The sequence below is a fragment of the Lathamus discolor genome, chromosome 20 (genome assembly GCF_037157495.1).
Source record: "Lathamus discolor isolate bLatDis1 chromosome 20, bLatDis1.hap1, whole genome shotgun sequence".
Lineage (NCBI taxonomy): Eukaryota > Metazoa > Chordata > Aves > Psittaciformes > Psittacidae > Lathamus > Lathamus discolor.
This window is the reverse complement of record NC_088903.1, coordinates 4285799-4313751: the sequence shown is the minus strand read 5'-3', so window position 1 is coordinate 4313751 and position 27953 is coordinate 4285799. Positions and strand designations below refer to the sequence as shown.

The 27953-nt window shown below is 42.3% G+C and overlaps 3 protein-coding genes across 7 annotated transcripts; 1 reads left to right on the top strand and 2 right to left on the bottom strand.

Annotated features, from left to right (window-relative positions):
* Window positions 1-589: 589 nt before the first annotated feature.
* On the bottom strand, window positions 590-6199 carry DUSP3 (dual specificity phosphatase 3). Its single transcript, XM_065698994.1, has 3 exons — window positions 5840-6199; window positions 3863-4089; window positions 590-1869 (listed from the first exon to the last, which is right to left on the bottom strand). The coding sequence occupies exons 1-3, from the start codon at window positions 5959-5961 to the stop codon at window positions 1664-1666; spliced, it is 555 nt and encodes a 184-aa protein (XP_065555066.1). The 5' UTR covers window positions 5962-6199; the 3' UTR covers window positions 590-1663.
* LOC136023931 (ras-related protein Rab-18-B-like) lies at window positions 6061-20377 on the top strand. Of its 5 annotated transcripts, XM_065698950.1 has the most exons (8): window positions 6063-6286; window positions 6360-6415; window positions 6610-6671; window positions 8700-8772; window positions 9658-9776; window positions 10626-10692; window positions 11115-11298; window positions 15160-20377. In XM_065698950.1, exons 1-7 carry the CDS (start codon window positions 6093-6095, stop codon window positions 11288-11290), a joined length of 747 nt encoding a protein of 248 aa, XP_065555022.1. In that variant the 5' UTR covers window positions 6063-6092; the 3' UTR covers window positions 11291-11298; window positions 15160-20377. The 5 variants fall into 5 exon arrangements, with proteins under 5 accessions (XP_065555025.1, XP_065555022.1, XP_065555023.1 ...); XM_065698951.1 differs by lacking the exon at window positions 15160-20377 and having other exon boundaries at window positions 6063-6280; window positions 11115-14625; XM_065698949.1 differs by lacking the exon at window positions 15160-20377 and having other exon boundaries at window positions 6065-6286; window positions 11115-14625.
* Window positions 13151-27773, bottom strand: MPP3 (MAGUK p55 scaffold protein 3). Its single transcript, XM_065698904.1, is given in 18 exon segments — window positions 13151-14665; window positions 15189-15311; window positions 15977-16085; window positions 17385-17478; window positions 18615-18695; window positions 19268-19432; window positions 20143-20184; window positions 21702-21722; window positions 22796-22860; window positions 23659-23855; window positions 24615-24689; window positions 25186-25271; window positions 25590-25671; window positions 25783-25829; window positions 25832-25919; window positions 26414-26494; window positions 27138-27215; window positions 27659-27773. Coding segments are annotated over 18 exon segments (1668 nt in total). The 5' UTR covers window positions 27713-27773; the 3' UTR covers window positions 13151-14485.
* Window positions 27774-27953: the final 180 nt, after the last annotated feature.

The window sequence follows — 27953 nt, the reverse complement described above, 5'->3', positions numbered from 1 at the left end:
AATACTGACTGTAGGGAGAAGAAAGGAAACACTATGGAGAGTGTTCCCCAGTTGTTCCTTTAAAGGACACATAAAAAAAGGCTACTTGACTTGCCAGTTCCCATCCTGTGCAAGGAAACAGAAATAAGTCTGGTCTTCAACCAGAATACTCACTTCTGGAGTATAACTTCAAAGAAGTTATACAGCTATTCAGGATTCCGTCCCATCATTCCTACCCGCCCGCCCCCACACCCCCTCCCAAACCACACAACCCCAACAACCAGAAGCAAAACAATGTATGTCCTTTGTGATTTTCGATTAGCGAACTGAATATACAAAAGTAGATCTGGTCTTATATAAGTTACCAATACAACAGTGTTTGTCTAAGATAGTGGTAAGATTTCTAATCTAGACCACATTAAAACACAGATAAAAAGGGAACACATATATCTCAAGTTCTGTTAGTTTAACCAACAAATCTGAGGTTGCAGAGAAGGCCCTTTGCATTTATATTGTGCTATAACTCCCAGGTACACACCTACACACCATCAGGCATCCTGTAAACAAAGCTCCCTCTCCTAACATTGCAATGACTCGTTTCAACTTCATGTCAAACAGAATGAAGACATCATTTATTTAAACACAAAGGAAATGTTTCCTATTCAATGTGGTACGGAACAATGCTCATTTCTATTTAATCACACCATGCAAGCAATCCAAGAACTCCTGAGTGTACTTCTGCAAACTGCTTTGTAGGCACAGCTGTGCTGCCCTACTGGAAGTAATCTGCAAACGTGGTCATTCCATCCTATGTTAATAAACAGTGATAGGAAAGAAGGGAGAAACTGTAATTCCACACAAGCCTTGGGAGCCATTATATTCTGCTACTCAGGACTTTATCATACATCCAGTACAAGCACTCCTAAATATAAACCATTTTTAATTCCTTGATCAAGTTTTTTCCTCAACGTTTGCTCGACTTTGTCTTCTAGTACAACTTCAAAACAAAAATAAAAGAGCATTTAATATCAACTATTTCATGTCAATCACCAGAGCAAGAGGTACAAATACCCTTGGAAATACAGTGTGCATCAAGATTGGGCTCTGAATGGCTTTACTACCACACACTGTGTATTGCGTAAATCCACGCTAAACACAACACTGCATAGACTTCATTTTACAAGCGAGTGCTTTTGTGTATTTATATATATGCTTCTCCATTCCTTGAAGCTCCTACACTCAAACTTTAGGCACCGTGTGCATGAAAAAGAAGCTTTAGAAAATACAGTACTTCAATTAAAAGTGAGTGATGTGTTGGGGGTCTCATAAAATGGTGCTCTGCTAGGATGTAAGACAAGGCTTAAATGAATCACACTCAATGCCAATGCAAACCACAGATGCAACAGAGTCTGCAGGGGGCTCTGGCATATGTGCGAAGACAGCTGCTATCACTGGAGCTACCCCTCTAAAAACACTTCCTCATTGCAACAGCTCAGAACAGTGACACAGTTTTGTGCCTCCTTGAAAGACAGACCCAGAGTTTGGAAAGGATACTTTCACTAGACAAGAGCAGGAATTCTGTCTCCCTCACAGTAAATGATTGAGCTTGGTGCTTGGGGGTTGAGAATCTAAAGCATCTAAGACATCCTCTGAGAAACTTCAAAAAATACTCCAGTGCCCTGTTCTAGGGCTTCAGTTTGCCCTCCTTCACTAAGCGCTCATTGAGCTGGCAAAGCTGCCTTAGAAAGCCATCATTGGGGCCAATCTCTCGCTTCTGCCGGACCGTGCACAGCGCAGTCTTGACATCCATGTTCTGGCGAAGCATGAGGTAGGCAATAACGAGGGTAGGAGAACGGCTGTAGCCCTCACGGCAATGCACAAACACTTGTCCTGCAGGGAAGACAGGTCATAATTTGGGTTATTCTCAAATATAGGTTTGAAAAGCAACATGAAATAGTTAGGATATAAAGCATATTAATATTTACGATTTATGGATACTACTCTCAAATCATTTAACATCACCAATGTTTGTCCTGTTTGTCTCATGAGAGCAGAGTAGAGGGGGAGGATTACCTCCCTTGACCTGCTGTCCACACTCCTTTTGATGCAGCCCAGCACACAGGTGGCTGTCTTGGCTGCAAGTGCATGCTGCATGGTCATGAGGAGTTTCTCATCAATCAACATCCCCAAGTCCTTCTCCTCAGGGCTGCTCTTAATCCATTCTCCGCCCAGTATCATAACCAACAATAATAAAGCAGGCCAGTACTCCCTTTAGCAGATCTAACTCAACTTTACTGCTTCTCAGCTGCTTCCTCTTTGACCTGCTTTTCCAGACACAAAATTTTCCCCTTTTCAAATGCAGTGGGAGATACGGCCCCAGGCTACTCTCCAGAGTAAATCTGTTTCTGAGACAAGAGAACTGATGAACTAGACACACACTCTGGCATCATAACCACAACTTGCTTTGAAACACAGCAACAGAAAGCCTGTTACCACATTTGCCTTGAGCTGCAGAGGCTTCTCAGCTCAAGGCAAATTTCTCACCAACAGCGCATTACAATAGATAAAACAATGCATTCTCAACAGCTCTTGAGAGCCTCTAGTGCTAAATTAGCAAGATTTAGAGACTCTTGGTCATATATGTGCAAGAGAATTGACTTCCCCTCTAAAAATGGTATGAAGCAAAAGGGTTTCTAGCTCTGTGAAAGGCAGTGTCTTAAGGGCTGCCTTCTAGAATTTCAAGCAACTAGAAAGCTAAATGAAACTGAAAGGAAATACTACAGCATCTCTCTTCACTTCATTATTCTTACTCTACATTTCAGCATCAAACAAAACTATCCAAGTGCAATAGCAATTTAGTCTTAAAACTGGCTCCAGCATCACATAGCTACAAAATTCCTCTTTGCGTACCACCGTAAGGGCACAGCGGCAGGCATGGTAGACAGAAAGAATCAGCAAACAGAAATGGTACTGTAAATTCAGATTGCCTCTACAACTGTTTAGATCAAACTGAGCAGAGACAGTCATGGCACTGTTAAACTCTTCTCCTCTGCAACCTGTTCCAGTGAGTTACAATGCTCCACCGAACTGGAGGTTCCCCATCTATCAAAAGCAGACCACAGGTCATGTACTCCCTTTGCCCATTTCAGAGAAAGAACTTAGAGAATTGTGGGATTTCTTGTTCCTCCCTTTTTACATTCAGTCATGAAGCAAGAAAGAAATTAAGCTTATGTAGAAATAACTGGTATACTGAAATAGTCAAAACAAACACCATCTGGCCCACTGCACTATGTCCTGAGGTTTCTGCTCTGAGGAAACACACGGGAGAGAAATGTGGCAATCAACATTGCAAATCTCATCTTGACCTTTTCTGCAGTCCTGCGGGAATAAAAAGGTCACCATCGCCAGTCTCTACCCTTACTATACATTTGGAAAAAAAACCCAAGTTGTAAGCACTCTTCAGCAATGCATTACTTTTATCACTTCTGCCTTTAATTTGTAATTCCTAATATCCTAAAACAACTTCCAGCTCCTGAATGTTTTTCCTAAAAATTGATTTTGCATGTGATCCACCACTTCTATGGAAAAATAAGGTAACATCTTCCAAGAAAAGCACCATTACAGGACATAACAGCTTCGAAGTCACCTCTACAGCGACAGACTTCTGTCTGTCATATGCTGGAGATCTATAGGTACAGACAGAAGATTACGATGTCTTACTGTGTGTTCTGGTGTCTTGATACAGAGCCTTGATCTGAATTCCTGACTTTGTTGTTCAACTGATAATCTGAGCAAAGAGCCATTTTAAACAGTAAAATAAGTTGCCAAGAAACATACGCAGTACCCAGAAAACATGACAGCAAGATATTACAGTTTGCCTTACCATCCTTCTGGGAAAGTGCTTTCTCAATAAAATCAGCTGCCTCCTCAAAATAGCGACTGAGGTTAAACTCTTGTGTATCATTAGCTTTAATCCCATGGTATCTGATGCCTGTGCCTTCATAGAACTCTGCATTGGTGTTCACATGCATGAATGACTTCCCCTCTGCTGCATTCAGAATATGGGTTATCCCCAGATGCTGCAGCTTCATAATGTTCTTGGCTATGAACCTGTACGATAAAAAGTGTCAAGAAAACAATTAGAACTTGTTGAATCATCTCAGTATTTATGATGTTCCCATAAGGTATTGGTAACCAAAACCTCAGCTTTTTCTGTTAACAGATGCTAAATATACTGTGCCCAGAAGTGATCAGCTACAGATTATAAATTCACAGAACTATTTAGAGCCATGGTCATCAGATGTGCATGAGAAAATGCTTCTTTCTTGGCTGACAACTGAAAAGAGCACACATGAAACTTAATCTGTTAGACCTTAATATGGCATAAAAATATAACTCTTTCTGAACCTAAAATGCTGACCAAAGTAGGAAAATCCTGCAGATTACAGAAAGCCCAGTAGAGTTAACTGTTATCTACACAAGCTAAATGAACATCTGGAGCATTCCTTTTCTCCTAATGACTCTTCACCCCTTAAACTGTAGCGTAAGCAGATGAATCCTTATGCATGACTGAAGCTTCTGCATTTTCTGCTGTCTGTGCCAAACAACTATGGCAATGAGACAAATATTTGTAAAGACTTCATTACCCAAACAAATGTTGACAGATTTTCCATCTGGCAGGACATCATCTGTGCCAGGGGACAAGTATCAGTGTCCGGGGAATCCTGCTTGCAACACAAAAGTAAATCCTACAGTGCAAGGCCAAAACAAAATGTATTAATTCAGCTGTGAGTTCCTATTCTTAGCGGGGAGAATATACAGTCTAAGTAGTAGTATATAGATTGGTACATATCTGATACTGCTCAGGAACAACAGGAACTCATGTCCTGGAACTGCAATTAAATCTGGCTCCCCTGGAGGCAAACTCATTCCCAGTGAATGAGTTGTGTAGATTTTATAGATTACTTTCTTAACACAGCTAGAGGTGAAAAAGAGAGGATTTGTACGCGTTTTTCTTCCCCCTTTCCAAACAGTTCTTGGATCTCTCCAACTCTTAACATTTCATTCCAGCTGTATCACGTTCAATGTTGAAATGCTAACTCCTCCAAATGGTAACATCAGGACAAGGGGTAATGGTTTTAAACTAAAAGAGAGGAGATTCAGGGGGGTGGGGATCCTGTTACAGTCTTGCTTCCTTTGGGTAATTTTGCCCATGGTTAAACCAAGACCTAGCATCTGTATTGCTACTTTGCTTGTTCTTCATGTTCCAGCTTATTCCACTCATCTACACCAGTGCTGTAACTGGGCTTCCGCAGACGATACGGTGCATATACCTCATGTCATCCTGTCTCCCCTCTCTTCTATGTGAGTGACCACAGCTTGTTAGCAGGGGTAAGAAATACCAGGAGCAGCAAAAAGCCCAGTCCTGGCACGACTGCGCAGCTGTTTCATTCTGCAGCTACTTAATTAGCTTTAACCTTGTTTCGCCGCTATTTTAGCTTAGGTTTGGGGTTTAGTTGGGTACTGGACATTTTAACAGGTGACATTTACGAGCCGTGCCTCGCCCCCAGGCGCCCCCCGCAGCTCAGGCCCTGCAGCCGCGGGGGTCCTGCTGACAGCGGCCCAGCACTCCAGGCCTTCGGGCAGCCCAGCCCAGGCCAGGCTCCGCGCAGCAGCCCGAGGGCCTCCTCCTCTGACCCGAGCTCCCGTTCGGGCGGCTCCTCGGTGAACACCCTGCGCCTCACGACCGGGCGCGGCCCACCCCGGCCTCTGCGCTCAGGGGCTCACAGACACGGGCCCCTCCTCCGCCGCGGCCGGCCTCGCCTCTCACGAGCCGCCCGCCTCGGCCCGGCGCACTCACGCGTTCCCCACGTGGATGCGCGGCACCACCTCGTTGCTGTGCGCGCTGGGCAGGCTGTAGCAGCCGCTCCCGTTGGCCAGAAGATCGTTCAGCTCCTCCACCGAGATCCGGTAATCGGACATGGCCGGGCCTGCGCCGCTCCCCGCCGGCCAGCCGGAGCTCCCCCGGCGCAGCGACTCGTGCCCGCCCCGCTCCGCCCGCCCGCCGCTGATAGGCGGAGCCGCGTCAGGTGGTTCTGCCGGCGGCGCCTGCCATGGCCTACCCCGGAGCGGCGCGGCGGGGGCGCAGTCGCGGCGGGCGTCTGCGGGGCTTCGATAGCGCCGAGCCGGCGGCTTCGCCGCTCGTAGGCCGCGGGCGGGCCCGGGCCCGGGCAGCGCAGGGGATGGACGCTGCAGGCCTCACCCTGAAGCTGCTTCTGATCGGGGACAGCGCCGTGGGGAAGTCCAGGTGCTGGGGGCGCGGGCCGGGCGGGCGGAGCGCGCTCGGCGCCGCGCTGAGCTCTCGGGTTCTTTCCCCACAGCCTCCTGCTGCGGTTCACTGACGGCGCCTTTGAGCCCAGCCTGAAGCCCACTATCGGTGAGTCCGGGGTCCCCTCCCGTTCCTCCGCCTCTTCAAGCCGCGAGTATTTCCGCTTGTTCTGGTTTAGGTCCCATTGGCGAGAGGCAGTGGGGGGAGCCGGGACCGGGCTCAGGCAGGGGCGGGAGGCGGGGAGCCGGCTACGAGGGCGGTATGAGCCGGTTCGTTCTTACAGGCCTTCATCTACGTCTTAGGTGTTGATTTTAGAGTGAAGAAAATGGTGATAGACGGCCGTGCAGTGCAGCTTGCGATATGGGTAGGTTTTGTCCCAGATAGGGATAGGCTCTGCTCTTGACAGATGTAAAAACTTCTTCAGCTTCTTTTGGTGCGTGTCCCCCGCTAAACTCTTTTGCATGTTGACATTGTATTGTTATGATGCAAATGCGTGCAGAATGTCTTGTCATGACCGTACAACTGCAGCTACAGAGGCTTCACTCAAAACGACTCTAAAAGCTTCATTGCTCCACGTTTGTGACATCAGTCCTGGTAGAGATCATGACTGCATGTTCCTGCTGTTATACACGTGGGTGACTCAAACCCTCTGTAAAGTGTTAGCCTTGTGAAGATGTAGCTGTGCAGGAAAGGCAGGTACTTCATGCCAGTGTGACCCAGAAGTGCTCTCTGGATAGACAGCACCGAAGTCAAGTAACCTGCAGAAATGTGATGTTCAGGGTGATGAATTGCATGATTGCCTGTAGGGGCTGTGCAGCAGCTCTGGGTATGTTATACCAGAAACAGTCCAGATGCTTGATTTTGGTTAAAACTATGGAAAAAGAAAATAGACTCGGTCCTGAGCTATTTAAAGATCGGTTCAGATTTACTGGGAGACTTGAGCATTTGTCCTGAACTTCCTGTTGCTGTATTTCCAGCACCTGCAAAATGGGAAATCAAACTGCAGCTGTATGATCAGGGTTATTTATAATATTAAAGCATCGTATTTGTTCTGAATGGGATGAAAGAGCCCTAGAAGCATGAGATTGTATGTGTATGGTAATAGGTATTTAAGAAAGAGCACACTATTACCGATTAAGTAATTGTGACTACTGTAAAGTGAGCAGAAATGTGCTTTAGCCTGCTATTAATGACAGTAATAGAAATGCAAGAACTTGGATTATCTTCTTTTATTCATTCACACTTTGTGTACAGAATGCAGAGCAGGAGTGGTAAAGTCACACTTTCTCTAGCCAGTGAGCGTAAGTATTGGCCACATTCTGAACATGCTGTACACAGATCAGAGGCTTTGCTGAAAATAACCAAGGTATGTTTGCCCTGATAATCATACAAGGGTGTATCTGCTTGCTATGAAATCAAAAGCAAGGCCAGAACTTGCTCAAGTTGTGTAACTGGAAAAGGCACTTTTGCAGCAGAGTGTAATAGCATCCGGAGAAGCTGCTCATGAGGAGTGGGGGAAACCAATGTGAAACCTTAATGCATGTAGAGAGCATCAAAGTGAAAAAGAGGCTTCTGCTTTAGTGCCCATGTGTGCATAGGTGCCTGATAATACAGTCTCTTTAGTAATGACAAAACAAATGTAGTACCTATATTGCCAATTTTAGTTTCTTTTTTAACCAAGCAGTAGTCTATTACAATATAGCTGTTAGTCTGTATTGCAGTCTGTACAGAATCTTAAATAAATTTCTTTGGTAAAACTTGTATTTGTGCAATTCTTCTGCCTTCTTCTTGTTCTGAGTTTTTGAATTTCATGTTGTGCTTGGGAGCTATATGAAGATGGTGAGAGTGCATGTGCCATCCTGCAGCAGCAATCGAATGGGACTACTGATTTAAAACTTACCTGCTTAGACTCTTGGCAAACTTGAAGTAGTTCTAGCTGGATTCTCCTTTCCTGCTATGGAGGAGCAAAGGGAGCTCTTTGGAATCACTAAGTCTCCTTTCCTGCAGTGTCTGTCGCTAGAAAACCAGTTATTCTTCACCTTGTTTTGTTCAGCTCATTGTTAACTGATGAAGCCTTGCTGCTTGACTTGCAGCAATAACCTTTTATGTATTTCACTGGAGTCCCGTTGGCTTTCATGTGTGTACTCATCACTTTAACCTTCAGTGAAGTCCTTTCTGTACATTTCTACCCTTTCTTGTGTACTTTCTGTTGCTGCCGTTTCCTGTCTGCTTCCCTCATTCTGTTATCTTATGGTTAGACTTTTCGCTGAGGATAAAATTAACTCTGTATATCTTGAGTAGTTTAAAATACCTTTTTTGTTGCAAATATATTTGATTTTGTGTGTGTGTTGTTGGTTTTTTTTTCCTTTTTCTTTCTTTTTACCCCCTGTAGGACACAGCAGGACAGGAGCGCTTTAGAACACTGACTCCCAGTTATTACCGAGGAGCTCAAGGGGTTGTTTTAGGTATGAGGTATATGGAAGAAAAACATGACTGCAAAAAGTCTTTATTATTACTTATGTGCATATCTTTGCAAAAAGAGGTTGTTTGAGAGAGTCAGAAGGACGATTGTGATTGTGGTTTTTACCACATCACTACATCATTAACACAAACACAGTATGCAAAACCCCTGGCAGGAAGTAATGCTGCTTCAAAACATTTTAAGCTTAAAATATAGAGATGGCACATTGCAGGCTGGGTGAGTTATCAGCTTTGTACTTCCTGCTTTGGGGAGTTTCTTCTAATCGGGCACATTGGGGTTTGTGTTGGTTTTCTCCCCCCTGCAACTATTGATGTGATTATAAGACATGAGGTTTGTAGCACAAGTAATGGATGCCTAGTCAGGCCCTTCTGAGTGACACCACCATTCAGGAAAAGAAGGGATTCTTATTCTCTGGTTTTGGGAAGGCTGAAAACCTTGCTCTACAAAATATTCTTTCCAACTGGGGTACAGCTTTTTAAACCTCAGTTACTTTTTACTCCAAATCCCTGGTTTTAGCATTAGTGCAATGCCTGTAATTACACAGGAAATGAGGTGACAAAATACCTATTTTAAAGCATTTGTGGCCCAATTCAGAACTAGTAACAGGTATAAGATGACAAGTGGTTAAGTGTGATTTCCAGTCACAGATCTATTGTGGAAATGCTTGTGTTCTTAAATCCTTAGTGATGTTGTTCCAATGTGTTCCAGCTCTGTGAAGAGGTTATGATTGATGCATCTTCTGGAATTCCTTAATACTGCTTTTGGGGGGGCAGTAGTTAGCTAGGAGGGGCTAAGTTCTGCCATAATCAAGTAAAAAAAATAACACCAAGATTCTACAGCAGTTAAGATCCTTCTCCTCTGTTACCAGTGTATGATGTTACAAGAAAAGACACATTCACAGGACTAGATGGCTGGCTGAATGAGCTGGAAGTATATACCTCCAAAAACAGCACCGTGAAGATGTTAGTTGGCAATAAAACCGATAAGGTCAGTTTAAAAATGCATTCTCTTGCACTCTTCCACTGATTTCTCAGTCATTAGAGAGTATAAATGTGAGGTAAGTGCTGAAACTAACAAACCTGTTGTGTTAGGAGGTGATGCTGCTATAACTGAGGGAGCTAGGTCGGGCAAACTCCACTTACTGTGTTGTTTTAGAAGCAAATCTTGTGAAAATATTTGAATGGAAAATCACGTGGAGAGATGCGGTTGACGAGAGATTCTGTTAAGAAAGTGTGAGGTTCTACCTAAAAACTGCTGTATCGCATTGAATGTAACTGCAGCGCAACAACTCAACTGCTTTTTTTCTGACCAGACTCTGTTTTGGACAGGTGCTGGGAAAGGAGAATTCAGCTCTTCAGATGGCTGTAGAGTATTTATCTCTGTAGGTGTGAGGTGCACTGGTTGCTGTATGTTTCTTGGGTGTTTTGACATAACTTAGGTGTCTGTTGCATAATGAGATGTTTCACTTTTGCTTTACCTACTACAAGAGGTTTCCCGTGTGGCTACCCTGAACTAGGTTCCCTTCTGCCCCCTTCCAAATCTGCCAGTTCTCAGATCTTCTGATATGCCTCTTTCTGGCAAGTATTTTCCTGCTAGTTGATTGAGAAGGTAGCAACATGTTAATTTCCAACTGATGTGATGTTGCTGCTGTTCAATTTGAACCCCTCACAGCCTGCCTAGCGGTAAGCTGTCTGTAGAGTGGGAAGATCATGATTATTACATGGGTTTAGAGACTTTTCCTTTCAACAAAGGCTCCCTTCTCCAGTGGTGCTCTTCCAGGGACTTCCTAAAAGTGGCAGGTGTGGCTTATTTTAGTCATGTTCTTCATCTCTGCAGCCTGATCGTGAAGTAGAGAGACGAGAAGGACTCCAGTTTGCTAGGAAACGCTCACTGCTTTTTATAGGTATGTAACTCTCTGCCAAACCCTTGCATACTGCTGTTTAGTTTGGTATTGCTAAGTGTGAAGTGAAGCTTCTTGAAAATATTTCCAGAAGGAACTGAAATGCCTAGGGGAAAACATGCAACTCCTCCTGCAGTCTCTGTTTCCCGGTTTAGTTAGGGAGTAATTGTCTTGTAGATTTACTATCACAACCTTAGAACAATTTCTGTTTCTCCATTATGGAGAGAAAGTGGAGCTGTGGAATTGTTTTCATGTGATACTTCAGACTGGGATGCATTTCTGTTTGTCATCTTCAATTTAAGTGTGCCTTTAAGAGAGAATGGAGAGAAGATTCAGTCATTAAAAAACCTTCTTTTCTCTGGTCCCAAAAGACCTTCTTACAAAGTGGAATTCTCCTCGTTTTTGTTTTCTTCCCCCTCAACTAGAGACCAGTGCCAAGACACAGGATGGGGTGCAACATGCCTTTGAGGAACTGGCCATAAAGATCCTGCAGACCCCAGGTGTTTGCGATAGGAACGCAGAGAAGCAGCGAATGCAGCTAACAGGATCCTCAGCACAGCGGGATAAAAGCTTTTGTGCTGCATACTGTCCCCTTGCTTAACCTCACAGGTGGTTGTTCTGCCTGAATGGAAGGGATTTTCTTGTTAAAGTAGGGTGGGAGCAGTGGTTCCAAGCACTAGTTTGTGCCTTGTTTGACCTGTCACCAGCTGAGTGGATCCAAACCCCAAACTGATGAGCAAAATACTCTTTGTTCATTAACAAAAAGCCGTTTCTCTTTCCCTTCTGCACGACTGAGATCTCCAGGTATTTTTCTGGTAACTCAGGTTTTTCACTATTAAGTCACAGTTCTTAAGAGTATCGTGCTCTTGCTGGATGGCATTCAACATGGACTCTTTCTGAAATTCCTGCCTTGCCATAAAGTAAGGTAGTATTCCATTTTGAAGGATTATTGAAAAGCTTTCCTTTCCCAGAATGGTACAGGAGTCTTTTAGGCACCCAAGTTCCCTTAAATGTAGTTAACAGGAGCCGCCCTGAGCATTGTTTCCCTATTTCACATGGATTTAAGCAGTCTAAATTGCTCCATGTCCCCAGCTCATTATGAGATGTCAAGTCAGAACAGAAAAACTGCAGTTTCAGATACAGCCAGTATCAGTTTCAGATACAGGAAGACCCCTGTAGATGTTAACCAAGGCTCATCCTTCATTACCACAAACCATAAAAAAGAAATACAAAAGAGTATGTACATTTTAGGTGTGAGCAAGATAGGGAGAGGAGTTCAAGTACTTTGACTTAGACCTTTTGGCACTACTGCCAAAGTCTTGGGATTAAATTTGCATTCAGATTGTCTTCAAAAATCTCTTCTCAAGGTTTTTTCTCCTTACCAGGCATGGCTAATGCAGCAGGGACTCAGTATCGGCAGGACTGGAATAATTTCCCCAGAACAATCATCTGCATGTACCTTCTTCCTAGCGCTTCAGAATAAATAGGAGCTTTGAATGTGTTCTCTTCCTCCCCCTACAACTGAAGCTCATCCTAGTTACCTGCAATCTTTTGCATGTAATACAGAGCCTCTTGCCATCCTTTATTTCAAACCTCATTAACGAAACCAATGTTTCTGCCAATACCTTGAGTTAGTACCTGCCTTTGTACATCCACACAGGTTATCTGCATACACTTAAAAAACTAACTCACACTGAGTATTTCAGTTCACTTTTAATAGCAATGCTGTATTTTAATATCTTTTCAGGTATTGTAACTTCAGGTGTAGCACTGTATGTCATTTGCCTTACTTCTCTTAATGCACATTTCTATTACTTGACTTGATTATAAAGCATACAAATTAACTTCTTTACTGCTAGTCATTTGGAATATCCTAAGATGTTAGAAGCAACCTTGCTATTAGTGAATTCTGACCCCTAGACAGTATCTTACTTGGTGTTCTTTAAATGAAATCTGTATCCTCTAAACAACATTTTTCTTGCAGACTATAAAAAAAATGCTTGTAATCTGCAATACAGATGTACAGTGAGATCAATCTGTCCATTTCATAGTTTCATCAAACCACTTAGTTTGAAATGCTGCTATTTAAATAAAATATTACCCTCAGTTTTTCACAGGATAAAGGTACATTTGTCATATAATGTACTTGACAGTGTGTCTCTTGTCAGCCACATTATAGGGCTGGAGAGAGTGAATAGCAGAATTGATGGGTCACCCCCATGTGAAGGAGTTCTTGTACAGTTGCTGAGGCTACCAGTCTGACACCAGGTGTGTGCTGTCGAGCCAGAGCAGGTATCTGATTGTGAGAAGTGCTTGTTCGTGTACCAATGGCAACCTCAATGCCTATAGGCAGGACAATGTATCAAAGGTGCCAGGTTATGAATTTGGAGAAGATGGATACCGGTGACTGTTCTACACAACTGCTTGGGCTAGGATTAATGTAGATTCAGCAAGACTGGTATGTAAGAAAAGTGCTTTTAATATGCAACATTGTTAGCTTTGCTAAATGCAGTGGAACAAGAATAACAGCGTACTGTTAAGATGCAAGGAATGAGACTGGTGCACCAAAAGGTTTTGTTAAGGGGCATGGTATACAGGAAAGGTCAGACCTCAGCAGGCAGTGGAAAACAGGAACTAGTTTCAACTAACACATACCTGTACAATATTCAGTTTTCAAGTAAAGCCTAGGTGCTTCCAGAATCATCTCTCTGCCTTTTCTTAACACCCATCTAAAAATCCTGTATATTCAAATCTGAAATATAGACAAAGTCCTCTTCACAGTTAAGATTTCTTCTTCAGGACTTGCTGGAGCCAATTAGACATCTTTCATTGATTTGGAACAAAGTCATACATGCTGGAAATATGATGATTTGGGCCCATTGCTTATTTATTTTGTACTTCAGCCTCCTCCTTCTATTGCCCTTTTTGGAGCTGCTGTGTTGGTGTCAAGGTGGTATCCCATCAGGTGGCATCTGCAAAGATGTCTTGTAGAAAATAGGCTTCTTAAAAGTCCTGTTTTAAATCACATGCAGTTATTCTCATGTAGACTAAAAACTGCCTCCGAGTTATGAGCTGCCCAGTCACACAGGGGTGTTCACAGGTTAACATTTGTCCTGTGGCAGTAGGAAGAGACTGGGGTGAGCATACCTGTGCAAGACAACTTGGAGGCATTGGGAAGTGTGGGATTGACATAACCCCCCCAGGCACTAGGATACCTACAACTTGTAGAACTGGCCTAGTTTTAATGCCTGATAGGAGAGGACTTGCAGTTAACAATCCTGAGTGACGCGGAGCATTTTCTGCTGGCCTGACAGACAATTGAACTTCTGAGTGACCAGTAACGGTGTAAGCACTCTCCAAAGGACATCCCTCCATCCCTGAAGCACTGTGTCCTGTAGGCGTAGTGGTTCCTGAAAAGTATCTTAACTCTTGCTACAGAATTTGTGTCCAAAGGCTAAAGATTCCACTGGTTGGTGCCCTGGCACTGTTTAAATGGTTTGGAAGTGTAGGACCCTCTGTGAAACTTCACTGTACAAAGTGCACTATTTACAGTGTAAAAGTCACTCCAATATTTTACTGCGCTGTTTAGGCTGAGTGTTAACATCTGTTATGCAAGATTTTCATTCAGGAAGGCAGTGTCTGCTTCTGACTTTGACTTTTTCCCAATACAGTCTGTATGTATTAACTTCTAGACAGACCAGCAGTTTTGAAGTGAATTTGACATAGTCCCCTTTTCTAATCCATATATTTACAAGACATTTTTATAGTGTCTTTGCCCTAAACAGACAATAACAAGCTATGACCTAACCCAGTTGACTGGCACCCAAAATGAATCCTTGTTTAGTTTCTCTAACACAGTTTTCAGCTGATTACAAGCGCTCTGGAGATCTTCTTTCACCAGTATAGTGTCAATTAAATGGCCATACTGCTCTTCAATGAATGCTGCTGAATTAATAATTTCCTGCTGTTCTTCATCCTGCTAATCAACATGAGAAGATGGCATGACATTTCAAGCATGTCTTTTTAATTACCCAAAGCAATGACATTACACACTTCCACTATTTTTGTTCACATTTACACAGCACCAGTTTGCAGTCGGGCTAGGTTTGGTCCCTGTAAGACATCCATACACTGCATTTTGAGTGTACCTGATACACAGTGTCACTCTGGAGGTGTTGGGAGTAGGGGGCTGCCCTTACCATTTGATGGGACTGCTCATCAGAAATGTAAAATGATTCTTAGTTTATCTGAGTTCAGTAGCAGCTTCTCCTGCTGCAGCCCAGACGGATGTACACAAATCCATGTGGAAGATGTGTGCTTTGCTTCATGTTGCTTATAGTCAAGTTATAAGGGAGTCAAATATCTCATTCTAAGGTCCATCTTAGGACCCACTTAGTGCCCCACTCTCACTCTCACAGAAGAGGAGCCCTTCCACATCACAGACATGCTAGCTCAAATACTTCTATCTAGAAAGAAGAGATGAAAGTTGGAATACTTACAAGAGGAACTGAGATGTCTTCTGACATGGGAGACTTTAGGACATGTTTCTTCTTTTCTGGAACAAGAGGCTTCACAAAGATAACATAAGGCTTAAACTCAGGAGTCCTCAAGTGCTTTACTGCCTGTGAACAGATTATCTTTTGTTATCAGATGTTTTCTGTTACCTGTCAACAATCTACTCAAACTGGGTTCAACAGTTTCGCTAGTACACACTGCAAAGTCCTGTGTACCATACAGCTGAGCACAGTAATCTTCGCCTCTTCTAAAGACAGGTTAATGTCAGTGTCCTGCCTAGCTTACAGGAGTACGTAAGCTTGCTGGAGCACAAAATCTGAATCAAAATGTCAAAGATTAACTCCCAGTATGGAAGAATTAAAAGTAGGTACACTGGCACTGCTTGCAACCCCAGTAATGCTTCTGAGGCGGTAGGGATGAACAAGAACAAAATACTCATCCATGCTCTCAGTATTTTCTCTAGGACTTGGAACAGGTTAGGAAGAGATGCACATTTCTCCTACAGCAAGGGAAAAATCCCACAGTGAGAACCAATAAAAGTGCCATCAAGGCTATAGCAATGGACATCTAGGAGCTGGAAACCCTGTACTGGTTTCTCAAGAGCCCTATTCCACTTCTCTAGCAACCAGGCCATGTGTTAGAAACACAAGTTCCAAGAGCATCATTGTTCTTTGCAGGGCAAGTAGCCACAGATGGTGACTAGCATCAGTTACTCAAGCTTGCAGCCTACTAAGAAATGCTTGCTTTCTTTAAAATAAGCTGTAGAACTTACTTCAGGTACCACATCCACCAAACAAACCTTCTTTTTGGCCATCACGGACCGGATTGCTTCAAGACTGGTACCATACAGATTTTCCTTGTATTCTCCATGTTCCACAAATCTAAAAAGTCAATACATTTTTAAATACCATCCACAACAAATACTGAACTTACGACATTAGATATAGCTGTTTCCTGAAGTCACAGCAGTCAAATGGGGGTAGGGATGAAAAACTGGGGAGGAGGGTGGTGGTAGTGTGTGTTTTCTTTCTCTGGTTGCTTAGTAGCAATAGTCTTCCCATGTCACTGAGAGCTTATCAGTACTGCTGACGGACACAGGAAGAACCTGCATTACTTTAGTTCACTGATGCTCAAGCCTGATAGAAGAGGGAAGACGTTTCCCACAGAAAACAGAACAAAGCTGGCAAGGAAATGGATTCCAATTTTCCCATCTTCTGCCTTTCCAGAAGATGGAAGCCAAAAAAATCTGTACTTTCAGGAAACACTCAGTCTTACAGAAAGTCCTTCATATTCACAGATTCAGTCTACAAGACACCTTAAAGTGGACTTGGGAATAAAACTTTATCTCCATTCAGTACAATGGGTACCAAGTAACCCCAGCTAAGTGCATGTTACCTCCACTAGATTCAGTTCTGACCAATACTACTTAGAATATGCAGGCTTAAATTCTAACTTATGATCCTCCTACTTAGAGTCATAGAATCAATGAGGTTGGAAAAGATCCTCAATATCATTAAGTCCAATGTTTACTCCACCACTGCCAAGGCCACCACTAACCCATGGCACTGAGGGCCTTGTCTACATGGTGTGTGAACACTTCCAGGGACGGTGACTGCAGCCCTGCCCTGGCAGCCTGTTCCAATGCCAGAGCACCCTTTGGGGAAGGAATAGTTCCTCAGCTCCATCTAAATCTCCCCTGGTGCAGCTTGAGGCCTTTTTCTCTTGTCCTATCACTTGTTACTGGGGAGAACAGACTGACCCCACCTCACTCCATGCTCCTGTCAGGCAGCTGTAGGGAGCGATAAGGACCCCCTGAGCCTTCTCTTCTCCAGACTGACCCCCCCAGGTCCCTCAGCCATTCCCCATCACACTTGTGCTCCAGGCCCTGCACCAGCTCTATTGCCCTTCTCTGAACCCACTCCAGCACCTCAATGTCTCTCTTGTAGTGAGGAGCCCAGAACTGAACTTGTCCTCTGTTATTTCTAAATTGCTTTTTACTAAATTTCTGAGTTAACGCTAAGTCCAGACTGAACAAAGAGCTTTTTACTTGGAGAGCTGAACCCTTCTAATGCAGTTAAGTCCAACTTTACACCTGATGCAGGTATTCACATGATGGAAGATTCAACTAGCAATGGGTTTGAAATACAGTCAATTATGCCAGTATTTTAAAGTTAACTCACTTGTTTTGCTGCACATCTGTCTCAAAGGATTGCTTAGAGACAAAATTGTATTCTACTCCCTCTTTCTCATGACTTTTCTTTGACCTGGTTGTATCTAGAAGAGAATGGAAGCGAGACATGGGAGACAGGTCAGCCTTTGCCAACAACTGTATTTTTTCTCGTTTAGTTCCAGTCGTATTTTCATGACCACAAACAAGGCAGCTGCACGCTGGCAAATGCAAAGTAACATAAAATATAAATCAAATTCTAAGACCAAAAATGAAGCTGCTTTGCTCCCAAGCATGTTACAACTAACACAAAATTAGGAGGCACACTTCTTAACCAGGTAGAAGAAGCAGAGTATAACCTGTAGTGAACAGTATCTCTTAACTGTTTGGAATATTGGGCTCATTTCCTTTGAAACTTTGACAATAAAAAGAGGAAATACATGAAGTTCTATTATACTGCCTCTGAATTTCAGGTAAGAATATCCCTGGCTCTTTTTCCACATGACTGTGAAACTTGCAGAATTCTGTGTGTCCCTTCCCTTTGATATCATTTCTTTCAATAACTGGAGCAGGAAAAGCTTTAGGGAGCATTCCACGCACCTCTGCCTGGCCATAAAAGTGATGTCTGCTATTTTTTTGTGTACCTATTTAAATACAGCTAAACATTATCCCTGAGTTCTACTGCTAACTGCCTGCCTGCCAGACAGCTATTGAAATGTCTGGAGTCACATGGAAACAGTGCCCTCAAGGTTAATTTTTCAATGTGGGATACAAAGATTGATGGATTATTTGTGTAACCTTGGCCACAAAACTCCAGAGCAGAATCACTGCTTTCTCTCCCACTGTGATTGGCTTCTTAGCCTACGTATACTGACCAACAACTGAAAATCTTGTACGACTTCTGACATGGGTAATTGCTGTCTACTCCCCTCCTTCCCTTTTTCCCCTCTCTTTAAAGTTTAGCTGGTGTGATATTCTAAAGAAAAAACATCCTCTTTTTGAACACACGGAATATTTGGGTTGAATCTTAAGTTACCAGTTTTCCAAATGAGTTCTTTTTGCAATTTACAATCTTTTTTTCTTCCTGTATTCAGTTTCTAATTCTTTTAATGGACACTGCGAAAAATGCAATCTGTTCTTTCTTGGGAAAACACACACAAAATAACAACTGAGCTGACAGAATTCCAATGTGCCTGTGGAATAAAGCAGTGACACACCAAAGCCAATAATCAATGTTACTCACGTGGAACTGCCACACCATACTCCTGCGGGTTCTCTGACACAACCTTCTGCTTGAGCTCACTTAATCTGGCCCCCAAGCAACCTAATAAAATAGAAGAGACTGACAGATTCCTGTGTGGAATGAAATACTGCAAAGAGAACAAGTAAGATTGATTTCACACAAATAGTCTGATGCAGCAGCATGCTTGAAGAAACCTGTGCATGGGAGACCTCATGAGCTGCCACATTCGGCTTTGAAGAATACAAGAAACAAACTGAACCCTTGAACAAGTGTTGGACAAACACTTGCCAGGCACCAAATCAGGAAATCTGTAATCTTAGGCAGTCAGTTTAAGGAGGTACCCTTGATTTCTTGTGTAAGCATGCACATGTTTGGGTGAGGACCAATAGAAAATGAGTCACAAAAATGAGCATCATTATTTTAGGAAGATTTAGTGAGTGTGGTTGAGTTTTGCCTTTTTTGTTCAGTGGTTTTTGTGGGATTTTTTAATGTCATTTAAAAGAAAAGAACTTCTGACCAAAACCAGAAAAGCCTCAAAAAAAACCTCCCATCAGAAACCTCAAACACAAATCTTCAGGTGTTTAGTTTTGGGTTCCTCTTAAGAGGGGAAAAGGGAGATATATGAAAAATTTTGAACCAATTCTGCACCTTACCAATCAAAACCACCAGCCTCTGCTGTTCACCAGGCTGCTGCTGGTATTTTGTGACCTCTTCGTAAGTCAGGAACTCTGCTGTGTCTGTCTGCTCCGCTTGCTTTCCTTCATTCACATTGTTCTCCTTCTCTTTACGACTTAATCTAAAGCTCCTGCGTAAGCCAGCTGTAGAGAAAAACAAAAGGTATCTTCAACCATAGAATCATAGAATGGTTTGGGTTGGAAAGGACCTTAAGATCACCCAGTTCCAACCCCCTGCCACGGGCAGGGATGCCTCACACTAGACCATGTCGCCCAAGGCTCTGTCCAACCTGGCCTTGAAAACTGCCAGGGATGGAGCATTTACCACCTCTTTGGGCACCCTGTGCCAGAACCTCAGCACCCTCACAGGGAAGAACTTCTTCCTTATCTCTAACCTAAACTTCCCCTGTTTCAGTTTAAACCCATCATTCTTGTCCTGTCGCTATAGTCCCTGATGAAGAGTCCCTCTCCAGCATCCTTAAAGAACCATGTCTCCACTTTTCAAGCTTGTTCAGCCAGAAGTTACTAGTCTTTGAATGACTCTTCTTAAAATAATCACATCAGTGCCTATATGCTGATTATAGAGATGAAAAATGTGCATAGCAGGTAGAAAACCAAGCATCCAATATGTAAGAAAACCCCCTTCATATCACTTTGAGTTGCCAAGTGTTGGCTATGCACAGTCCAATCTGCACAGAGCTAATGTAGTTTAAGACCATCTGGGCAATTGACTCTCATGTAAATAACCCAGAGGTTATTTTACCACGTGCTTTTTTCTTTTCCCTTTCTTTTACGGGGGCAAGGGCGACGCAGGGAAGAAGAAAGGAGAGAAAAAAAGGATTCTGGTTTCTCACCTATGTACTGGCCATTGAAATATCCTTCACAGTCACAGTCTTCTGTAAATTAAAAAGCAGGGGAGGGGGAGGTAAAAAAGGAAAGTGAGATACCTTAAACAGTGCCTGCGATACGAGCCTGCCTTCTTGCTGATGGAAGAAGTTTTCTATCCTGCATTATACACACACACTTTTCCTACACAGATATTAATGATAATAAAGAAATTGCCTTGGCTCGTGGCTTGTATTTGAAAAACATCCTTGATGTCAATATTACACAAAATGTTACATCTCGATTCTCTTCAGTATTCATTATATTTGACCAGTGCTGCTGCTACAGGAATAATATTCAGACTTAAAAAGAAGAGTCCACACACAAAGCTTTTTTCTTTTAAGTATGACATTCAAAATGGGTATGATTGTGCAAGAATAGCGACATTTTATTCTCATTTGAGCTTAAAAAGGGGGAAGCAGAGATGACTGAAATACGAGCTCTGAACACCTTCATTTTGACTAAGTTATCACTGCACATTAATGCTTTATTTCAAAGGTAAAGCTTTGATGCTTTTGTCATATGCATGGATGTAAAATAAGATGCAAACCGATGTTAAGAAAAAAGCCAACCTACCCCTCCTCAAACTACAACCACCCTCAGGGCCCCTAAAGGCATGCAAAATAAAACATGCTCCTTAGCTGCAGAACACTATACTGCAATCAAACAAATACCAAGTTCTTACACTTCCTGAAAGGAGGCTGCCTGTCTTGTTAAAATATAGGCACCTGTGTGCTCTAATATCCCCAGAACTCTCTCTACTCATTGTAAGGAGGAGCGACAGGTTTGTGCAGTTTAAACCTGTAACAAAATGCACCAAGCCAGGTCGCTGCACACAGGTATGCAATCGAGCAATGCCAACACTAACAGAAGACACTAGCAGCAGTATACACCTCTCCAGAGCTAAGATCAGAGCTGTTACTTGGGAGTATTATTCAAGAAGCATGCGGAATGTGAAAGAAATCACAATATGCAGAATTCAATTGAAAATACTTGCTATTTGGAAAGGTGATGAAATGCCTGAGCCCAACACAGAGGCTCATAATGAAAATAACACAGAAAAAAGAATAAATTTAACTGCTTACAATGAAAATAACATAGTTCTGAAAGCAGTTGCTTATAATGAAAACAACACAGTCCAAACGAACAGTGAAGAAAAATCGATTTGGATTGATACAGGTGTTCAAAAATGTTCAACTCCAATATTTCTTTATTCTTTTAAAAATATAGCAATACAAAGGCTGCATTTAAGGTGCAACTCTTTCAACCTCACTCAGAAACCCAGAATGTGCAAATGCATATCAGAAGACACAGATCTTTTCTCTCCAATCAGAAGTACATTTGGAAGCTACCATTACCAAAGTCATCAATCCAAACTAAATGAGATATTAACTCAGGAAGAAACTGCTGTTGGAACAAGCTCTATCCACTATTCCCTACTGGTAAACCCAGGACAGCTTACTGAGTGCTTTAGAAAACGCACTGGTCATTTATATTCATAGAGAAAATGAGTTAGGAGAGTACCTACCTTTATCAGAAGACTGATCATCTGTAGTTAGCATGAAAGGCAGAGTTGGGATGATATTAAAAGACTGGCAAATGATTGAATAAAATTAGAGGGAATGATTTGCTTAATGGGCTTTTCTGTCTCAAAAGAAATGCAGTGATGTACCCTTATCAACTGAAGACTTTTGTACTAAAATTCAGTATTATATCCAGTTATCAGCTTCATTGTCTTGCAAGTGTCTGAGAAACAGCCTAAGTAGCAATCCTCACTGCATGCTTCCTAACACTGAATGCAATGGAAAATCATTTGGAAAAGCTTCATTTCAATCAGCAATGCTATTTTGATACTTGGTTGAGCATCTTCCCTCATTGTAGTATAAGAATACCTGTATCTTCTCACAAGAAGTGCCATGTATGGCACATCTAAGTGAACAGAAAGTCACTTCTATTACTGAGGATGGACAATTTCCATATTCCTAGCCTACATGGTATTCCTAGCACAATATCTGGCTTCAGAGAGTCACAGGGTTTCCCCACCCATCAATAATAGCCATGCTGAAGTACCCAAGAGCAACATGAACATTATATGCTGGGATAATCCCAAAAGTCTTCTGCCTTCCATCACTGACTAGTAATTCCATCACAAGCAGCATTTGTTGTGCTATTTATTCACTGACAGATGTTTGAGAGCTATAAACAAGAATCACTTGAAAGCCTACTTAAAACCAGCTCTGTTACGCTAAGGCTGAAATGCTCTAGTGGTTTTTATTTGCCTTAAAGCTACACTTTATTTTCCTACGAGCTTACAGTCAGCTCATGCATTGGGTTACTTTTGCAGCTTTCAAGTTTCAAACCATATCAAAAACTTGAACACTGGCAAATTTTAAAGCATCTAAACAATGTGTAAGGCCTCATGGTCCTGAAGAGATGGACAGCTGTGTTTTGTGAAAACAACAGGCACTAGCAACACTGAATAAAGCTCAAACCCAAATCTTCTCAAGTAGCAGCTTGTATCCATGCATGAAATCAATGGCAGATTACACAAGATACATTCAAACATCATTATTAAAATAGCAAAGAAATACTGACTAAGACATCATTCAAGGACAGACTTACATACTGGTTTCTTCACTGTCTTCGGATTGGGCAGGGTGCCTATTGTTCTTCTGTAAGTCAGTCGTCTAAATAGAAAAGAATTTTATTTTAGTCACATAAGCTCAGAATGATGAAGAATTTATAGCATCTTCTACATAGAGCAGTGAAAATAGCGAACCAAATAGTGGTTTTCCTTTTAAAATATAGAATGTCTCTGATTCAACATTTTAAAAGACTTTTGCTTTTAAACCAGTGCCTGAGAGAGAAGATTCTAAAACACTTTGGGCTTTCATGCATCAGAGCACAGAAATCAACAGCATGTTACTTTTATCAATGGCACTCTTTTTCTATTTCCTTCTCCCCAACCTAATCTCTTTTGGAAGATTAAACCCCCAACTATTCCATTCCATTCTTGTTGAGAATCCAACCCTTAGCTGCCATTTTTACAAAGGATGGGCAAAATTCCTGTCTGGACAGGACTTTGAACAACCTGGTCTAGTGGAAGGTGTCCCTGCCCATGGCAGGAGGATTGGAACTGAACGATCTTAAAGGTCCTTTCCAACCTTAACCATTTTATGAAAGTACAAGTCTGAAATACAGTGTCTTCAAAAACCAAGAGAGTCAGAGACCGATATTCCACATTTCATTCCATATATGTTTGTTTAGCAAGTGCTTCTCTCTTCATCCTACAAAGCATAAGTCAATGGCAACCTACGTTAGGAAAGCTAGGAAGTTTATTATATAGCTGGAGAAGATGGAGCTTTTTTGCACTTTTCTCTAAGCCTCTGGTATTCACCCTGGCATGATCCTGCCTTTTGTGTCCTGTGAAAAAAAGCAGCAGCATAAAATCAGTGTGACACCATTTGTAATCCTTATGAACAAACCTTTCTTGGAACTGTTTTGAGGGGATCAAGCCTGCTCTGAGATTGGTATCTCCAACACGCTTTGCTTGCCACCACGTGGGATCATCTTGGCTTACAACTTCTAGGACGTGTCTTCTCTTAAATGGCAGCCCAGCCTCCTGGCAAGGAATAGCTCTGTCTTCATTGGGATTATAGCAGAAAAGCGCCCTCATAAACACCTTTAAAAGAAAGCAACACATTGCCCTGGTTTGGAGAAAACTGCCTTTAAAAGCTTACCTAGTGCTTGCATTACTAACTACATTTACTCTTCATCTCTCCCGTATGCTTTATGGTACTCAAAAACACTGAAATGTACCAAGCTGCATCTGCATTTGGACCTACTCTCTTCTGCAGAAAAAAGAAACTAATTTTCAAGCACATGCCCAGTCATTTTGTACTGGTATTCTGGAACATATGGCTTCAAGGAAAATATCAGCAACTGAGAGCATAGAAATAGAGACTGAGGGAGGAATCCCGTAAGGGACCAGTTGAGCAAGAAGTCATTGCTGATCAAGGAGGGCAAATGAAGCAGTCAGGTGTGTGTTGATGTTTGCAGTGGGAGGGAAAACGTGCAGCTCTGTTTGCAGGTAGGTCTGTTTTGACTCAAGCAAGCAGCAAAATGCCCAGAGGTAGTGGGCAGACAGCAGCTCTCTAAAACACCAATTTTAATTACATGAATAAAACCAAGGGGCTGGATCTCAGAAATGCGATGGAAGAACATGTGCCCAGGTGACGAAGAAGAGAGAAGTTATCTAAGTAATTCTACTGAATAAAAGGGCGCTGCATTTTACAACAAGGAACTGCTCTACGATCTTTTTAGTTCAACCATGTGTCTGTGACACTCCTCACTGAAACAGCACGAATCCTGCATTTACAGAGGTGCCAGAAGCGTGTGAATATGAAAAGGCATGCCTCAGTTATTTCACTAAGCTGGGTACCTTGCTGTCTTTTAGACGATCTTCTTCTTTGATGGCTGGAATTATTTTTAATGTTATTGATCCCTGAGACTGAGCCTGAAAAAGAGGGAAATGGGTTTTATTATTTTGAAAGTACGAGGACACAAATCAGACTATTCAAGTTCCAGTTTAGGAGCTAGCATCTTTGTTTTCTTGTCAGAAATTAGATTGGCCAACATAATCCACTATTTAACTTCCTACAGAGACTATTACAATGTTCCACAAATCCTTCACACAGAGACATCCACAATAACTACTTGGCTAGAACGCATTCGGACCTGCATTAGAATTCCTTCATTTGCTTTTAGCAGCTGCATTAATTTCTGGATTACAGTTCACAGGCCATGAAATACGTCTGTGACTTTTAGTATGACATGTTTCTGAAGTCAAAAGACTAATATATTGGGAAAAGAAAAACTCAACACAAAAGACAAGCAGGGATTGCATCTTTTAGCTCTATACATACTTTAAACTCTTGGTTAAATTCCATTGTCTATTGTAATTACTACAGCACCCCAACACAAAAGATGTTGAAATGAAAATCAGTGCAGACCAAAATCTGACTTATTTCTTCCGGTCGTTTGTGAAGCACAGTAATACCATTGACTTCTCTTAGTTCATCTCCAACATGGACAAGACCTGAAAAGATGGTAGGTAAATTAAAGTAAGTCTACAGAATGGAAAGCACCACTCCTCTGATGTCCAATCCAAGTCAACAGCATGTACCTCCTCCCTTCCCCAGCATAATGGATTTCCTATTAGAGCTAAGTGCCTCGTTTGCAACATGTTCTGAAGTCTCTCACCCTTACTCCACATGACATTTTGTTTTCATGCAGAGTTAGTAAGAGATTATCATTCCAGGTATGTGCATATGGTACATGTGTGCATGCAAAAGCTTGAAAATGTTAAAAACCTTTACAAATGCAATTTTAAGTCCCCTTTTGTTCAGCAATTTACCGCTGCGATCAGCTGCACCACCTCGCATGATCCTGGCGACAATCACAGCTCCTGTGTGCTCATCTCTTCTGATGGTAGCTCCCTGAAATAAAACAGGCTATTTGACATCATCTTCAAGGATCTCTTCCATACTCACAGCAACGCTTTTGCACGACAGAGCTCTATGACTAGAGGTAGGTTATGTTATATATACCAGGGGTTCTTGGTTTTTCACTAGCCGAACAATTTTCACCGATTCTCATCAAAATCATCATCAAAGTTATCAGGTAGAGGTGGAAGGACAGGGTCAAAGTTCTTCTGTGCTACAGTGTCGTGTACTAAAAGCATTGCCTGCATAAAGGAAATAACAGGAACGTAAAGGGGTGAAATTACAGTTTCCAGTTCTCCTGTTCCCAACATTACAGCGAAGTTAATCTTCTCCCTTCCCACTCTCACCACAAATGCAAACACAAAAAAAGCTGTAACAATTATCTTAACCCATCAGGTGAACTAGATTTTGGTGTATGTGATATTTGAAGTAAATCTGGGCAATAACAACTCAACCTAAATAAGCTCATGGAATGGAGGTGAGAAGTGGTATCCTCTGCTTTTCTGCTCCCTCAGAAATATTAAGGAGAGGAGGGAAGACAATTATGTGCATTATGCATGAAAGGCCTACCCTGTGCTTTCTCAATCCCCTTTGCATCCTAAAGCCTCTGCAACAAGTCACAGTGGAAGAGAACTACAGCCTGCAGGAGGTTTTTCCTTTCTCTTAGGGACTCTGCCATGTAATTTCTCCAAATAGAAAACATTTGATCAGATTCAGGTCTCTGGTGTGTTCTTACCCTGAGATGCGGTGTTGACAACAACTGAAGCAGCTCTTTTTCTTCATGATTCACTGGTGCAGTCTGCAATTCTTCTATTACCTTTAAAATAAAAATTAACCACAAAATTAAAGGAATCCACCAAACGAGATCAGACATTTGCAAGTGTTTCTGGTGTTGCTAACTTCTACCATCCTTCAAAGCAGCATGCTCCGATCACAACTTTGAGGGTGGGGAGATGCTGGATCCAGAGAAGTTGTGGATGGCCCACTGCTGCACATGTTTGAAGTCAGGTTCCACAGGGCTGTGAGCAATGCGAGTTAGTGAATGGTGTCCCTGCCCGTGGTTAGACTACATCATTTATCAAGGTCCCTTCCAACCCAAACCATTCTAGGTGAACAGCAGTGCTGCTTGGGTAATGGGTTTAAGTCTGAATGGGTTTAAGACGGAATGCTTAGCTGGGATAGTCTATTGTCAAGAAAGGACTGAATGCTTTTTTCAGCCTCTCCCTTATGAAGGCCATTAATGTCACTATTCTGTTGCGTGTCCATCTTCACTGAACATTTAATGACATACTTTTCAACTCTCATTTCCTTGATCAATCCCGAGTGAAACTAGCCAACAGATTCCAAAGATCTGGGGAAGATGAGAAATACATCCCCATGTAGCACAATCCAGAGCTTTGATTTGTTAGAAAAGCTGGCTTAGATAATAGGAAAATAAGGCGACAAAAACTTTTACTCACATCTTCAACTAATCCTGCTGCACAGTGTAACACAGGAGTTGGACTCTGCCTTTCATAATGACGGAGTTTTTCGTGAATCTGGAAAAGATTATTCATGTATATTACTACAGAGGGATACAAAACTTCCTGGATACACCTGCACTGGAACATTTTGATACTCAAGGAATAGAATTTTTCTGAGATAAGTGTCAGAACCCCCTCCCTTCTGTGTTTCTGAACACAGAAAATGTGTTCAGACTTCAGCAGCGTAAAGTCAAAAATGAAGCCATTTCACACTGCTTTTTAGATACAGGGCACTGGATCTGCACTGTGGCAGTCCAGGCAGAAATGGGTTTTTTTTCCAAATAAGATACGTTAATTGTTAGTGAATGTTCTTAATGTTTGTGCTTTTGCATGCTTTGGTCAGCACAGATTTCCTAAAATAAAAACCAGAGAGCTTTAGCATAGTAAACAGTTGATCAATCAAGGGAACAGAAAATAAGTAACCTGTAAGGAACACATGTTCATACATGAACATTTACCTTCATCAGGTAGTTGAGACTCTTTTCACTGAAGACATCCCTAAGGAATCCCATTTCCTCTTTATGATTTGAATCTGGTCTAAGCTGAGACGTCAAAAGGGCCAAAGTTTCATGCAATCCTAAATGTAAATTGAGGACAGAACAGAAGCTTTGTAGATAGCACGGCTCACAGGATGTTCTGTTGCCAACTTAACACTACCAGCTTAGTGATCATTGAGTTTGCGGGGGGGGGGGGGGGGGGGGGGGGGGGGAAGAAGCAGCTAAATTCTGCTTTTTTAGCTATTCTCTCCATGAA

Bases quoted from the DNA above. Each gene is read 5' to 3' on its own strand.
- DUSP3 (XM_065698994.1), bottom strand. From the start codon at position 5,961: ATGTCCGATTACCGGATCTCGGTGGAGGAGCTGAACGATCTTCTGGCC. The intron at 4,090-5,839 runs GTGAGTGCGCCG...TTTATCGTACAG, and splicing joins CGCATCCACGTGGGGAACGC to GTTCATAGCCAAGAACATTA. The intron at 1,870-3,862 runs GTAAGGCAAACT...TCTTCCCTGCAG, and splicing joins AGCACTTTCCCAGAAGGATG to GACAAGTGTTTGTGCATTGC.
- LOC136023931 (XM_065698950.1), top strand. From the start codon at position 6,093: ATGGCCTACCCCGGAGCGGCGCGGCGGGGGCGCAGTCGCGGCGGGCGT. The intron at 6,287-6,359 runs GTGCTGGGGGCG...CTTTCCCCACAG, and splicing joins AGCGCCGTGGGGAAGTCCAG to CCTCCTGCTGCGGTTCACTG. The intron at 6,672-8,699 runs GTAGGTTTTGTC...TACCCCCTGTAG, and splicing joins CAGTGCAGCTTGCGATATGG to GACACAGCAGGACAGGAGCG.